The 14,199-nt window shown below is 38.6% G+C and overlaps 1 protein-coding gene and 1 long non-coding RNA gene across 2 annotated transcripts; both read left to right on the top strand.

Moving 5' to 3' along the window:
• Positions 1-484: 484 nt before the first annotated feature.
• Positions 485-3,623, top strand: pcna (proliferating cell nuclear antigen). Its single transcript, XM_086032147.1, has 6 exons — positions 485-967; positions 1,863-1,960; positions 2,039-2,106; positions 2,190-2,384; positions 2,905-3,028; positions 3,252-3,623. Exons 1-6 carry the CDS (start codon positions 747-749, stop codon positions 3,326-3,328), a joined length of 783 nt encoding a protein of 260 aa, XP_085888273.1. The 5' UTR covers positions 485-746; the 3' UTR covers positions 3,329-3,623.
• Positions 3,624-4,129: 506 nt separating this feature from the next.
• On the top strand, positions 4,130-12,474 carry LOC147147128 (uncharacterized). Its single transcript, XR_015086989.1, has 4 exons — positions 4,130-4,266; positions 4,698-4,867; positions 6,084-6,132; positions 11,783-12,474. It is a non-coding gene; the product is annotated as an uncharacterized LOC147147128 (long non-coding RNA).
• The last annotated feature ends 1,725 nt before the right edge of the window (positions 12,475-14,199 follow it).

The following is a 14,199-nucleotide window of genomic DNA, read 5'->3' as shown; positions in this document are numbered from 1 at the left end:
TTCAGGAACATTTTGTTGTGGACAAGAAATGGAACGTGATAATCCATTGTCAAAAATGTTATTAGGAAATAAAACATGCCACTTTTTAAGAAAAAAAATATCGGAGGTCGTAAGACACTGCAAAAGAGTGTTTTTATTCTTTTTTAGATTTGCTTCAAGAGGCAAGATCGCTTACTGTAATACATACCAGAGCCATACTGCATACCAGTAGGTGGCGGTAATGCACGGAAACGTTTTTTTCCAACCGCCAACACCGATCGAAATAAAGGGCACACACTGCGGTAGTAAGTACTCTTGGGAATAAACTTAGACGAGATAGTAATTTTTGTGACAATTTTGGTTGCTGGTTTCTGCTGATAAGTTTCTAAAGTAAAACAAGTGCATTGGGTCTATTAAGGTTGCGATTTGGCGGGCTGACCTTTGCAAAATGGCCGCGTTTAGAGTACATTTGTCTGGTTTTTTTTTCTTAAAAGGCGTGCGCTTCACCGGTAGCGGAAATGACGTCAGGACGCCGATCCATTATAACATAGCTGTAGCGCGCGCAATCGGCGCAAACCTTGTCTCCTACGGACTGAACTTAACTCAATTTAACAACGCACAGCGGCTTTTTGCTAAGGTTTTTCTTCTTCGGCCGTAACTCCAACTCGTGGCTTTTTATCTCCACCTCCTCCCCAACTTCGAGGAAGTAACCCCGACTGCTCCATTTCCGTCAAGTCATCCTCTTCAACAAACACCCAACAGCAAACATGTTTGAGGCTCGCTTAGTCCAGGGATCCATCCTGAAGAAGGTGCTGGAGGCCCTGAAGGATCTGATCACGGAGGCATGCTGGGACGTCAGCTCGTCCGGCATCTCGCTGCAGAGCATGGACTCCTCTCACGTCTCCCTGGTGCAGCTCACCCTTCGCAGCGACGGTTTCGACTCTTATCGCTGCGACAGAAACCTCGCCATGGGAGTCAATCTGAGCAGGTCAGCCAAGTAACATAGTTTTGAGCTCATTGAGAACGAGTATGTGTCGCCATTAAAGCATTTTGGTGGTAGCTAATTGCTAACGTGATTTTTGGGACTGGAGGCAAATCATAGCTTTCTTCTTTAAACAAGCGTGTGTAGTTAACATTTTGCAGGACCAAAGTGTTTTCATGTTAATGCCAACACCATCTTTAATCGTAACATGACTTTGTTGTTGCGCTGACAACAGAAGCTTGAGTAGGGGAGAAGGAAGGCGGCCGTCATGGCGGAGTTGGAGCAGCCTATAAAAGCTTTCAGTTTGGTTAATATTAAACACTGAAGCATGTTGTAAGAATGTTGACACGGTACAAATCCTCTCAAGAGTTTGAAGTCTTTGACTTGGAGCGGTATTCGTTCGCAATTGTCGTCATTGCGTGTCGACGTCACTTGAGCGCCAATTTGATAGTTGGCGGGAATACGTGTTGAACCCGGGAATTTTCACTTCCGGTAGCGAGTCACTCTGACGTCAACCCTTATTTGCATACGGGTCAGATAGCGCCATGGTGGAAATGACCAATAACGTCGATTCATTCTTTAACTATTTAGTTCCTACGGCTTTTTTAAAGGAATAACGCTTTAATTAAAAGTGTTAATAATCAACAAAAAAAAAATTAGCAAAAACATTTTTCCTGAAATGCCTTATTTCTATGTATTGTATATAATAAAAAATACCAACTATTTTACTTACTCATTTTACTGTTTATTGTTAGCTTAATAGCATAATTTTCCAAGCCATTTTTTAATCTTTACGGAGAACAAGACAAACTCAACCTTTCAATTCAGCAACTATAATTATAAGTATTGAACAAGATGTCATTTATTTTTATTCATGTATTCATTTATTTTTTACCCCCAGTATGTCAAAGATCCTGAAGTGCGCCGGTAACGAAGACATCATCACCCTCCGAGCTGACGACAATGCAGACACACTCGCGCTCGTCTTCGAGACCATCAGTAAGTTTCAGGATTATCGGGTCTGCTCAATGCTATTCTTGTTTGAGCTTTTTCTTTAATGTTGATTTTATTCTTCAGACCAAGAGAAGGTGTCAGATTACGAGATGAAGTTGATGGACCTCGATGTGGAGCAGCTGGGAATTCCAGTAAGTTCCTGCTGAGCTTTTTTGTCTTGGCGCAGCATAATGCGATGCGACGTTTTCCGACCTTCTCTCGTCCATGTTCACAGGAGCAGGAGTACAGTTGCGTGGTGAAGATGCCATCAGGGGAGTTCTCCCGCATCTGCCGCGATCTCTCGCAGATCGGCGACGCCGTCATGATCTCCTGCGCCAAGGATGGCGTCAAGTTCTCCGCCAACGGAGAGTTGGGCACGGGAAACATCAAGCTGTCCCAAACAAGCAACGTAGACAAGGAAGAGGAAGCGGTGAGTTTGACCTTTAAAAAAACATAAAATATTTTCTTTTAAAAGATTAACATTAAAGTAAAATAATCTTGAATTATTAGATACAATCATCTAAAATTATATGTTCAGTTGAAAATTTTATATTTGTTTTGTTAGAAAAACAAAAGCAAATAGTCTAAGAGAATAACAAATGAGGTAAAATATTTTTTATTTCAAATCATTCAGTTAAGCGCCTGTTGTCTGAAAAGATTTTTTATATTTAGGTATGTTATCTTGATACTAAAATGGAATTGATAGGATTTCAAATTGTAGTTGAAAATAAAATCACTAAAGAAAATTTATGGCTACAAAAAAAACCAAAAGCTAAATTTTTCTAATACAGAGTAAAGTACATTGAAATACACGATACAATAACATGTCAAAAAAGAATTCCTTGATAAAACCATAACTGGGAAGATTTATGTGTGAAAAGTACAGTCATGTGTTGTCTGCTCAGGTTAAAAAAAAAAAGCATTGATATAAATATTTTGAATGTTTCCAGGTGACTGTTGAGATGAACGAGCCAGTTCAGCTCATCTTTGCCCTCAACTACTTAAACTTCTTCACCAAAGCCACTCCGCTGTCCAAGACGGTCACCCTCAGCATGTCGGCGGACATTCCTCTAGGTAAGCGACGTACATGGCCACAGGAACAAATACGGCAGTGGTCCCTTGACTTTCAAGTTCTTCACTTGACCCATGTCTTGATCGTGACTCCCAGTTGAAGTTTACTCTAAAAGTGAACGTAAAATAAATAATTTACACATTTAAATAAAGACACCATTGTACCGTAGTACTGCTTTTCCGCTTTCTTATCGTCCTTTTTCAAAATTTGATTCAATCTCCGCAGTGGTGGAATACAAGATTGCTGACATGGGCCACGTCAAATACTACCTGGCGCCCAAGATCGACGAGGAGGCTTCTTAGGTAGTCAGAAAGTATACAAAAGGGGAGAATATAGAAGCAGGAAGACTCGCTCCAGTGTCAAGTGGCTTCCTGTGTCATGCAGCGAGAGCTTCGGTGTCAGCATTTGGAAACGTATCGACGCATTCCCCGTTGTGTGGAAATGTCAGCACTTTAGAGCCTCGCTGTCTGTTTGAACCTCTTTTTGCATCCACACTTTGCAGTTTTGTTGTTGTAGATACGCATTTGTAAATACTTTGTGGTTTCATGCCGTCACCTCCAATTTTTTTGTATCCCCAATAAAAATCATCAAACTTTTTGACAGCTTTGTGCTTATTGCATTTTTTAATCCTCATATGAGTGGAGCATCTCCAGTCCAGTTCTGAGCTGCAAATAACAATTAGCTGAGCCCTTGTGGAGATTACACGGTGGCATTACTCCATTTGAACAACAATCTCTGCAAAAATATATTTGAAACTTTATGATCGTGTTTGTATGTTTACAGTAGCTTAACCCCAGTGCATTCGTTTGTTCTATTCATACTTGTTAGTCTGTATATTGTAACAGTGAGAACAACTTATTTAGAGGGAATGTGCACGTTTAGCATTCCAGTTGCTTTTCAATATTGCGGAAAGTTTCCAAACGTTTAATAAGTAGTTAATTGGTTAGCTACGTGTTTTGGGGGGGAATAAAGGAAGATTGCCAGCGTGCTCTTGACAACAACCTCACACTAAGCGTGCTAAATTTGTATCAATGACTGAGACTGAACGTCAGTGAGCGCTTGCGGCCACCAGATGTCGCTGTTCTGTTACTTTTTGCTATTAGGCGACATCCGCGTTCTGTTCCACAGATTTCATAAATTGGTTTGGAATTCCTTTTCAGAGAACAGAACACCATTGAGATTTAGCGGGTAAACAGCGAGAGAGTTACGTGACCGGCCAGGAGGGCAGCCATCAAACCGAGTAAAGATGCTAATTTGTCTGCTTTTCAAGGGATCAGATTTGTAATCTGGTTTGACGCTCTCATTGCATCTGCCTGTGCTGAGCTGGTTCACTGAACACGTACAAGTCTGCAGTCCTAGCGACGACTTTAATCATTTAAATGTGCTAACTTGAACACACAAAGTTGCAGGCTAGTGATGGAAACTAGCTTAGTATGTGAACGTTTTAAAATGTTAACATCTGAATAAATTGGTATTATACGGGCCTATCTGATGTCTTAAACGTACATTTGCAAGCCATTTTGAATGAAAAATTATTTAACTCAAACATCCTCTGCAGCTGACAACGACTTTTAAATGTGTGAATTTGAGGAGTGTGATTGCAGCTAGCTCAGCATGCTAACAACATATTCTATCTATATGTATCTATAAATCTCTTGTTAATTGGTGCAGGGGGAATTACTACCTTGATCTGAACCCCAAAAAAACAGGATCTTATAGTGGATTTCTCCGGGAAGCAGCATGGGAGCGAGCGATCTTCCAATCATCATAAACAGGGCCCAGGTGGAGATTGCCCAACACCTTTTCCCTGCTTCCACCAGGGAAACGATACAGGCTTACCGGTAATTTATTATTAGACTTTTTAAAATGTAGTTATTGTTTTGGAAAAGTCTCCACACAGCTGAAGTAGCTTTGATATCATTTAGCTACTTTTGTCATTTGTTTGTAGCTAGCTTGCTGCATTTCTTTGGTGGGAAGCTTTGGTGCACAATAGTTTGTAGTTTAACGCTCTACATTTTCCAAGTAGGTTGCATGACACTGGTTTGTATAATTTTGTTTTTTTAATAGTATAAATAAATACTATTAATACTAATAATAAATACTATTTTATTTAGGACCACACTTGTTTTTAATAACAAAAAAAAGAACCCACTCTATATTGATTTGCTTTGTAAAAAAAAACAAAAAAAAACCGTACAATAATGGCGTAATTAAATCGAATGGAAAGAATTAAACATTTTGTGCATCATGATGAATTCATTGCAGCTCCTTCAGGTCTACATAACTTGGCCACTGGGTGGCAGTATAATAGTCATTTAGACAAACAAACTGATTTGCTTAACTACTGTAAGTGACTCGTAGTTGATTTTTTTTTCAGAGGATAAGGAATATATGCCTCTGAGTATTGGTATGTCTGTTTATATGCGTTGCTGTACTGTTTATGTTTAAATATCCTTTCCATAAAACACCACAACATAGATGCTGTTTGGTATAGCCTGTCTATGACCTTTCCCATTATGTGTCACCAATGACTCACCAATAAGTAAAGGCAACATTATTTGGTTGTTTTAAATACACAACGTGCAACTGTCTTTTATGTTTGGTTTGATACTAAACTTTAACTGAGTTTAACTTGAACTTTAACTGCAATTGGACGGCGAGCAGTCCAGGATGCGCTACTGAAAATGAATGTAAAATTTTAGGATTTTTTTTCTTGTCTCGTACAGCAGCCTTGTTAAAAATAAAACTTGTAGAATAAAATGACAGTGCTGGAATGAAAGAGCAGAGCAGATTAAAAGTGTCTGCCAGCGTAATCCTCACTCTGCAATATGAAAATTCATCTGATGAAATGGCTCAGCTGTAATGAGCCTTCAGGAAGCGTGCGTGTGTGTGTGTGTGTGGGGGGGGGGGCTTTATTTTTGGTGAGTGGATTTATTTATACCAAATACGCCTGATGGACGTTTCTCTATCATAATTCTTAATACCTGAATATTAAAACCCTTGCAGTTATCACCAGTGTCCTGAAATGTTCCCTTTTCTTTTGTGCTTCCACAACAGGACATCCTGAGTGAGGGAAAGGCAATCTTATCCTCCAAAGCAAAGTACTGTGAGTACTCCACTGATAATACTGATAAAAACACTGCAGTCATATTAAGATGTTTAATTAACCACTGACATTCAGGTTCACTTTAATTACTTCCTGAAAGCAAAATGAAAAAGGCGCAGTCATAATTGAGTTTTGCACTGGAAAAGCAGATATGCTTCATCCCAACATTACTGACTTAATGTACATACAAAGCCTGTAGTCTGCCCGCTCTCTGAACACGGCTGGTCAAGGCAGAGGCCGGGGGTTGTTCTTTCTTGGGCTGTGTGCGAATGTCCACCGTTGTCCCCTAACCCTTTATTCACTATATACATTCGCCCCTTACATTAAGGTAGCCAATATTCTAGTTCCCTCATTCTGTTTGGCGATTCAGACAGCCAGCGAACTACTTGCTCCTCATCGCCCATCACGTGACCACCGTACTTGTCGTGACATAGCGGCGCATTAAGATTTCTGACTATATGAATAAAATAGCTAAAATAGTTTTTTATATATATATATATATATATATATATATATATATATATATATATATTTATATATATATTTGCTTTCCCTTGTTTAATCTATTTTCAAATATATAAATAAATTATTTATTCATCTCTCGCTGGTTGCTTGCGCCATTTTGTTTTTCTGGTCGCAATGCATTTTGGTCTATATTAACCCGTTGAGTGACCATCGATGCTTTTCCAGGTGCATTGTGGGTAATTTTGAGAGCACTATTTTTTTTTTCTCTAAGGACTTTTGGACAACCCTACAAAATGGCATGGCCCCGATATTCTGACACAGCCTATGATTCTAAAAGTGTGATACAGGCACCTCCAGTGTTACGCTGGCGCCCTCTAGCGGTACACAAAAGAATGACTCCCTAAGTACAGTTCAGTTGTATTTAACTTTTAAGTTCAATACAGTTGAATGTAATCTTCCAGAACTGTTTGTTTTTAAACATTTATTCAGGTACATTTTTTCAAAAAATATACAACACATTTAATTAAATCATTATTCATATTTTTTATTTTTATTTACTTATTTTAGTTTGATTTTATTTGTATCTCTATTCTTTTCAAAACATTTGCTCAAAATAACTTATCAAAATAAATCTATATCTATTATTTTTAAGTGTTATTTTTATACTTTTTTTAGTTTTTCACATGATTTGTATTAATCTATTGTTGTTAATGATCCATTTTATAATATCTTGTCTTTAATGTGTTTTTTTCTTTTAAAAATGAGTGAAATCACCACTTATTATTCATTTTATTTTATTTATTTATAGTCATATTTACAACAAATCATTTTGAATATAATTAATGTCATATTTATTGGACTTTTCAACTTTTTCCAAATGTTTTTTGTTAGTTTATTATAAATTTTATGTTTACATCTTTTTAAACACGTTTGTTTATAATGCAAAAGCTATTCATTTTCCCATTTTATGACTTTTTCATTTGGAAAGAGTCCTCTTCAAAGAGTCCTTTTCCTTATCAATACAATTAGAATAATGCATTAGCATGACATCAATGTGTTCTGTTGTATTTCACTTATCATAGCTGCTAATTGGCTAGGAGGAGTCATGTTCTTCTGCTACTTCATAGCTATGTGGAATCCAGTTTAAACCTAGGTTACCAAATGTGCTTCCTTCCCTGATGAAAGGTTTAACGTTGATCTCTTCACAAACCCCACAAGGGTAAACTCGTATAATTAATTTGCGTGTGCAAGCTGTTTCTGTAATGCAAGAGTAGTGAGTATAAACTGTACTAAGGTCTAATGTTGTGTGAACATAAGGCCAAACCCAGTTGAATTTCCTTTATGTGGAACTCCCGGATGACCTGTTCTATTCCTATCACCTGATCTCCAGCCTGTTATCTTGCCCTTGCCCTCCTTCATCTCTTCTTCTCTGTCTGGCGTGCCTTTAAATTGCTTTACAGTGGCAGGGGATTTTAGTCTGGGAGATACGATGGATGCAGACTACCTCGCTTGCTGTGTGTAGAAAGTGAATGCTCTCGTTGAAATAAAAAAAACAAAAAATCCCAAGCATGTTGCAAAATATTATTATTATTATTATTATTATTATTATTATGACCTTTGCAATTCATTTGAAAAAGAAACAAATGCGTCACATGGGGAAAAAAAAATCTCTTGAAAAAAAAAAAGTCTTAATGAGTAGTAAATTCTGAGCTTGTCAGCAGAAAATTTGATGATGAAGAGCAATTTCAACACCTTCATCATCATGAGATCCAAATCCTCAAATAATTGCTACACCAGAAAAAAGAGGGTTTTGGAATGGAGGAATCATGACCTGCAAAACCATTTCTTAATAGAGGCTGATCTCACAATTGTCTCTCCAAAAGCAGGTGAACAGGGTTAACATTCACGCTGATGATATCCCACAAGTGTGATTGACTTCAGCTTTTGCAGCCATTTACAACCATCTTATTATAAACATATACACTATTTCCCATCAACGTGTAATGCTTTAACATGTTCAAGTGTATTGTGAAGACAATTCTTTATTTCTATTATTATTCATCATGTTGCCATGCCGTTGTAGTTTTATTAGTCAGTGTTGACTTTTGGAACTTGTGTTTTACTTAAATTTACTTAAGATATTAACTTTACAATTAATATTTTATGATGGCATCAATTTAATATGAATTATTTGTCACGGAGAATGGTGGGGTTGTAGTTAGAATGTCTGCTTCATAGCTTGGAATCTTGGTTCCGACTTTCCCGTGTGGAGTTTGCATGTTCCTCCCACATTCCAAAAAATGAAGGCTGTAAATTGTCTATATGTGTGAATGGTAATTGCTTGTCACAAAACCGACAAGCGCCATTTCGATAAAAATAGAGCCACCCCTCAGATACTGACAATCATGGCATTGTTCAATGTTGCGTTGCCTAACCCTGTCAAACCAAACAACCGCTATGCAAAACTGGTTGAAAATAAATGCTTTATCATAAAAAGCGAAGAAGTGTCACACTACAGCTACCCTCATCTCCACTGAAACCAATCCGATTCAGAAATGAATGTTGCAACAGGAGCACCTTGACGACAAGCCACACGATGACACAATAGCACAATAAACAAGACTTTTAAAAAACTAAAACTCAGACTCAATTATTATTATTATTATTATTATTATTATTATTATTATTATTATTATTATCAGTGATGTAAGCAACTACCAACATGAGCAACCTAAAAGCTAGTTGCCATTAAGTAGGTAAATTGCACTCGAATAAATGAAACCTGAAGCCTTTTTGTCCTCCTCGTTGGAACCCTAAACCAACCACATAAGGGCAAAAGCTCAAACTCATTCACTCAATCACAAGCCCATACGCATTTCCCATATATCATAAACTCATAACTTATTTCTCATGAACTCACTGCTATTATAGCTTCGATTGTGCTTGAAAATGAGTGTAAACAATCATTATTGAAACTCATCTGTAAAGTGATGTCAGCGGTGAAATTTGCCACTGAACTTTTGGGGATGTTAAATGACTTATTGAGAGTGAGATCATTTTAAGTCTCATCATCAACATGACGAGCAAGACCGAGCCTCTTTTCTAACGGCATCAGTGGGTGTGTCCATCCCCGCTTTCCAGACCCGTGACACTCTCTTACATAAGATCGCAGAGCTCTGCTGTCTCCGCGAGAGCAGGGAAGCTACATGGATTATTGATGCTCAAAGGCACATGGCAGCGACACACGTATCCTGCACACACACGCACGTGTTTAAATATTCCAGGTGTCAGGATATAAAGGGGATTCCCTTCCTTAAATCGGCCCCTCCCCCGACAGCTCCCTTTGATTTTACTCGGCGAGCCTCGCAGCAGGCACGCGTGTTTTCGGGACTGTGCGCTACACGTCAAAGTCATCCCCGCTCGCATTAGCATAATAATGACATGTCCTCTTTGTCCCCGCTTCTGTCATGGCTGTTTCGCACAGAAAAGGGGGACCAGGCGGAGGAAAAGTGGGGAGGAAGGGCGGCAGCATGCAGGGGCACCTGCACCTTAAACCTCATTTGTACGTTAGGGACAAACCGTAGATAGTTGATTTGATTTTTTTTTCTCCTAATGGCTCCTTTTCATTGCTAAGCCAAGTGATGCTGAAAATGGTCACACGAGCATCAAATACTCATTTTAAGCGTGTGATTGTAGCACTTTGATTCTAGCAAACAGCCCACATAATGCAGATAGATAACATTTGTTTTATTTAGATTTTCTTTATTATTATTTTTTTTTTTAGGAGTGTCAAAGTTAAAGAATTGACTTTAGATTTTAATTTAATGTGTTTAAAAGCTTAATTTAACCCAGTTTTATTCACTTCCTGTGTCGACCTCTGCTAGCGTGTGCAGCCAATCTTCGTCACTGGTGCGAAGATGGACACGCATATAAGTCGTTTTACTTTCAGTTTTTGCTTGTTGGAGAAATCTAAAGTAATTTGCGCACTTTGCAAAGCCAAATTCAAATATAGTTGTATGTGTTTGGCATGTCATTTCATAGAAAAACACCCTGCTCAAGTTACCCGCACGGGGCTTCTCAAATCAACGCTCGTGGGCACAACTAAACCTGTGTAGCGGTAATGGGTCAATTGTTTATTTAGCTAATTAAAGGCAGCTTGACTTTACTGCCTGCAATAAACTAAAACTCCTCTACGGGCGCCACGCCTGTTTTTGGATTGATTTTAAACGGTTAAACGGACGAAAAAAAAAACCTCATGAAATCGTTAATCATGAAGGATGCTACATTTGGAGAGTTTTGAGTTCTTTTGAAGTTTAGAGGTTAATACCTTTGAGTCAAACACACACAACACAGTACACTATGGAGTCTGTATGATGTGCATGGTCATTCTCTAAATCTAAATGGGAATTGGAAGAGGTACGTCACAAAGAAAACTGACTAACGTGAAAGGAGGAAAGGATGAGAACTTAATAGGATAAGATGGAAGATGATAAAATCAACTTTAAAAAAAATGAATGGATATATGAAATCAGAAAAATTTTGGCAACGCCCTTGTGTTGGCTCTTGTCCAATCCGCACAGGTGTACCTAATATTGTGACCACCGGGTATAATTGTCCCTCTGTGTCCGGGGATGCCACAGTTTGCTCCTTAGCAACTGTTTCCACGGATACAAAGTTGATCCGTGCCTCACCCACCGAACCTGTCTCCATAATAAGCCACCGGTGCCAATTTGCTTCATTTGTCTCCACCTCCTAAATCCTGCTGATCACGTGTAATGTCGTATATTCAAGTATACTGCTTTTATAAGGCGATAATTCTGACGAATATGACATCACTGTGTCGTCGCCGTGTGTGAGAGCCAGTTATTCCTTATACTTTCATCTAGCTTTGGTTCACCGTTCAGTGAATCATTCTCATATATGGGAAGCAGCTCCAGCTCCATTAACAGGGAATAGTTACAGTAAAGCATGCATGGGTACATCGAGACATGCGACGCAAGCCTCGGAGCGACACAAAGATCTATTTATATCTCTCCTAAAAATAGACAATCTTCTCCATAGAAACATGAAATCCATCTCGGGGGCTGAATTATTCTCAAGATGCTGCTGCTATGTACGTGTGCGTACCGGTACATGTGCGTGTTATTTTACGTGCACTTTGTGTGTGATATGCTAATTTTTCCAGGAGTGCGAGCAAATGAGCATCATTCCAGCTTTATTGGGGAATCTCCGCCGTGGCGCTCAGCAGGAAGCAGGCAGCCTTTCATCATCATCAGTGCTATACACACGCACACACTTAGATGTAACATGCTTTAAGCCGAGTTTGTTTAGTGTAGCGAAAAGGAAGGTGTGTTTGGCTAGCTACCGTGTAGGCGGTTGTTGTCTTAATGGGGGGGGGGGTTCCTCGTTTGCAGGGATCATCAACCTGTTTGATAGTGAGAGCTATTTCTTGGCTACTGATTAGTGCGAAGGGCTACCAGTTTGATACGCACTTTTGAAATGAGAAATGTGCTCGAATTACCATATTAATCATATATTATTATCATATTATGATTTAATATTTAATTAAAGACACAATCATGTTAAGGATTTCTCACAATTTGGAAATAGATACATGTCATTATGCAACACTTTTTTTTTTTCTGTAACTCTGCCAGTTTACATTTCCAAAAGATCACTCCTACAACATTCCTAGATAATCACGATGTCCCGTCAATGTCTCATCTGCTGTATGTGATACTATAGGGAAGAGGTTGCTGTTTATATGTTCTACACTTACATTTTTAACTAATTCATTGCCAGACATTTTCAGACACTCGTTTACCCTAACGTTTGAAAAAAAAATAATAATAATAAAAATAAGTGGCTGGGATTGAATGGCTGGACTGTGAAAAGACAAATAAATACGTCAATGGTAGTGAGTGAGTTAATAGTATTTTTCAAATTATACTCCTCTCATTTCACTAAATATGCCAAAATACAGTAGTGCCTTGACATAGGAGATTAAGTTGTTCATGACAGTACTTCACTCAGAACAGTTAAATCATCTTTCCCTATTGAAATTACTGGAAATGATCCAGCCTTTCCCAAGAAAATCAAACACATTTTTGGTAACATGTTTTTAATAAAGGAAAAATCTCAAAAATGAGCATTATAATCTGTTAAAGAAGAATACTTGATATAGCTTCAGTATTCAATTCATGGACCTGATGAATTGTTTCGTGAGTGCATACCCATCATGTCCTCCTTCATCGCTTAAACGTGTTTGCATAGGGTGAATGATGTTTTTTTTTTTTTTTGGTTTGTTTACTTTAAAAAAAAAATTGCAGTGTGCTTCAGTCAGTGTGTGTGTTTGTGTTTCCTTTTGGGAAGGGGAGCGTGCGTGTTTTAGACAAATTCACTGAGGCAAAGATAAAGCGGGAGCCCACAGAGACAAAGATGGAGATAAGACACACAAGGACGAGCTTGTTGACAAGGCAAAAAGACAGAAAACCAAAGTTTTGCAAAAGATGTTTCAAAGGCAACGTTCTCGCGAGAAGGCGAACTTTGTGCTGGTAACACCCGTTTATGGAATGCCGCAGTCAGAACTGGTGCTGAAAATCAAAGTGGTCCAAATGAACAAAATATATTGCGACTGCGCTTTTTTGCCCCTAGATCAGCGAGGCAAGCTAGCATGTCGCATGGCATGCGCGGTCTAACATAGTGATGCTATTTGTCCAAATATTCATACATATTTTGCCTTCCTTAATCTCCTTCCTGAGTGCATCACATGGCAACATGCACTATCTTGAATAAAGAATCATTTTCGGCATGCGGAGTTTGATCACGTGGTCTTCCTCGGAAATTTCTAGAAACATAGCAACTAGTAGCATATCCTTATATGTAGAGCCAGCTTGTCCGACTTTTATCCTCAGCATTCAGTGTGATCATGTGACGCCAACATAAGACCCTTATTTGTCCTCAAATGTTTACCGAATTTGGATCCGAGGTCTTGTTTTCATTTTCTTCTTGAGCTCAGCGAGCTACGGCAGCAAGCAGCATATCCAAAAGTGCATCAGGTGGAAATCGAGCCTTCCTGCTTGCAATTTCAAGACAATTTGAAAGTTCAAATATTGATTACAATATTATACAATGACAAACACTAATCATCCGTGTATTTATTTTACTCTTTGAGTCGTTATCACCACTTTGGAAATTAGTCTGAAAGTATGCCGCTCCAACCAGTGTGCGGAAAGTTTTTTTCTGCTATCACGGCATAAACCTCATATATGTATTAATGATTAAGCAGCATAAATGATATATATTCAGCAAAACCTCATTAATTGTCGTATGTGAACCTCCTCCCAACCCCGCTTTTCATTTTTCTACAAAAATAACATCAGTTAACTTTCGAGTTAACTGTTCAGCTCCTCCGGGAAATGCATCGAGAGCTTTTGCGGCTAACGGGACGCCGTTTTATTTTGACAGATGGTATTTCCTCATTGATCCTGCAGGCTATTTACATATCTCGGCTGTTCATTATTCAATCAATGGGATGTGTGAGCAGATTTGACCCGGCTTGATTACTACTTTACATCTCAGCCAAGGTCGTCTAAATGGATC

The sequence above is a fragment of the Filicampus tigris genome, chromosome 5, assembly GCF_054856515.1.
Source record: "Filicampus tigris isolate MCC_2025a chromosome 5, RoL_Ftig_1.0, whole genome shotgun sequence".
In the NCBI taxonomy this organism is placed as follows: Eukaryota; Metazoa; Chordata; class Actinopteri; order Syngnathiformes; family Syngnathidae; genus Filicampus; species Filicampus tigris.
Note: the sequence above shows the minus strand (reverse complement) of the source record. Positions and strands in the feature narration are given on the sequence as shown.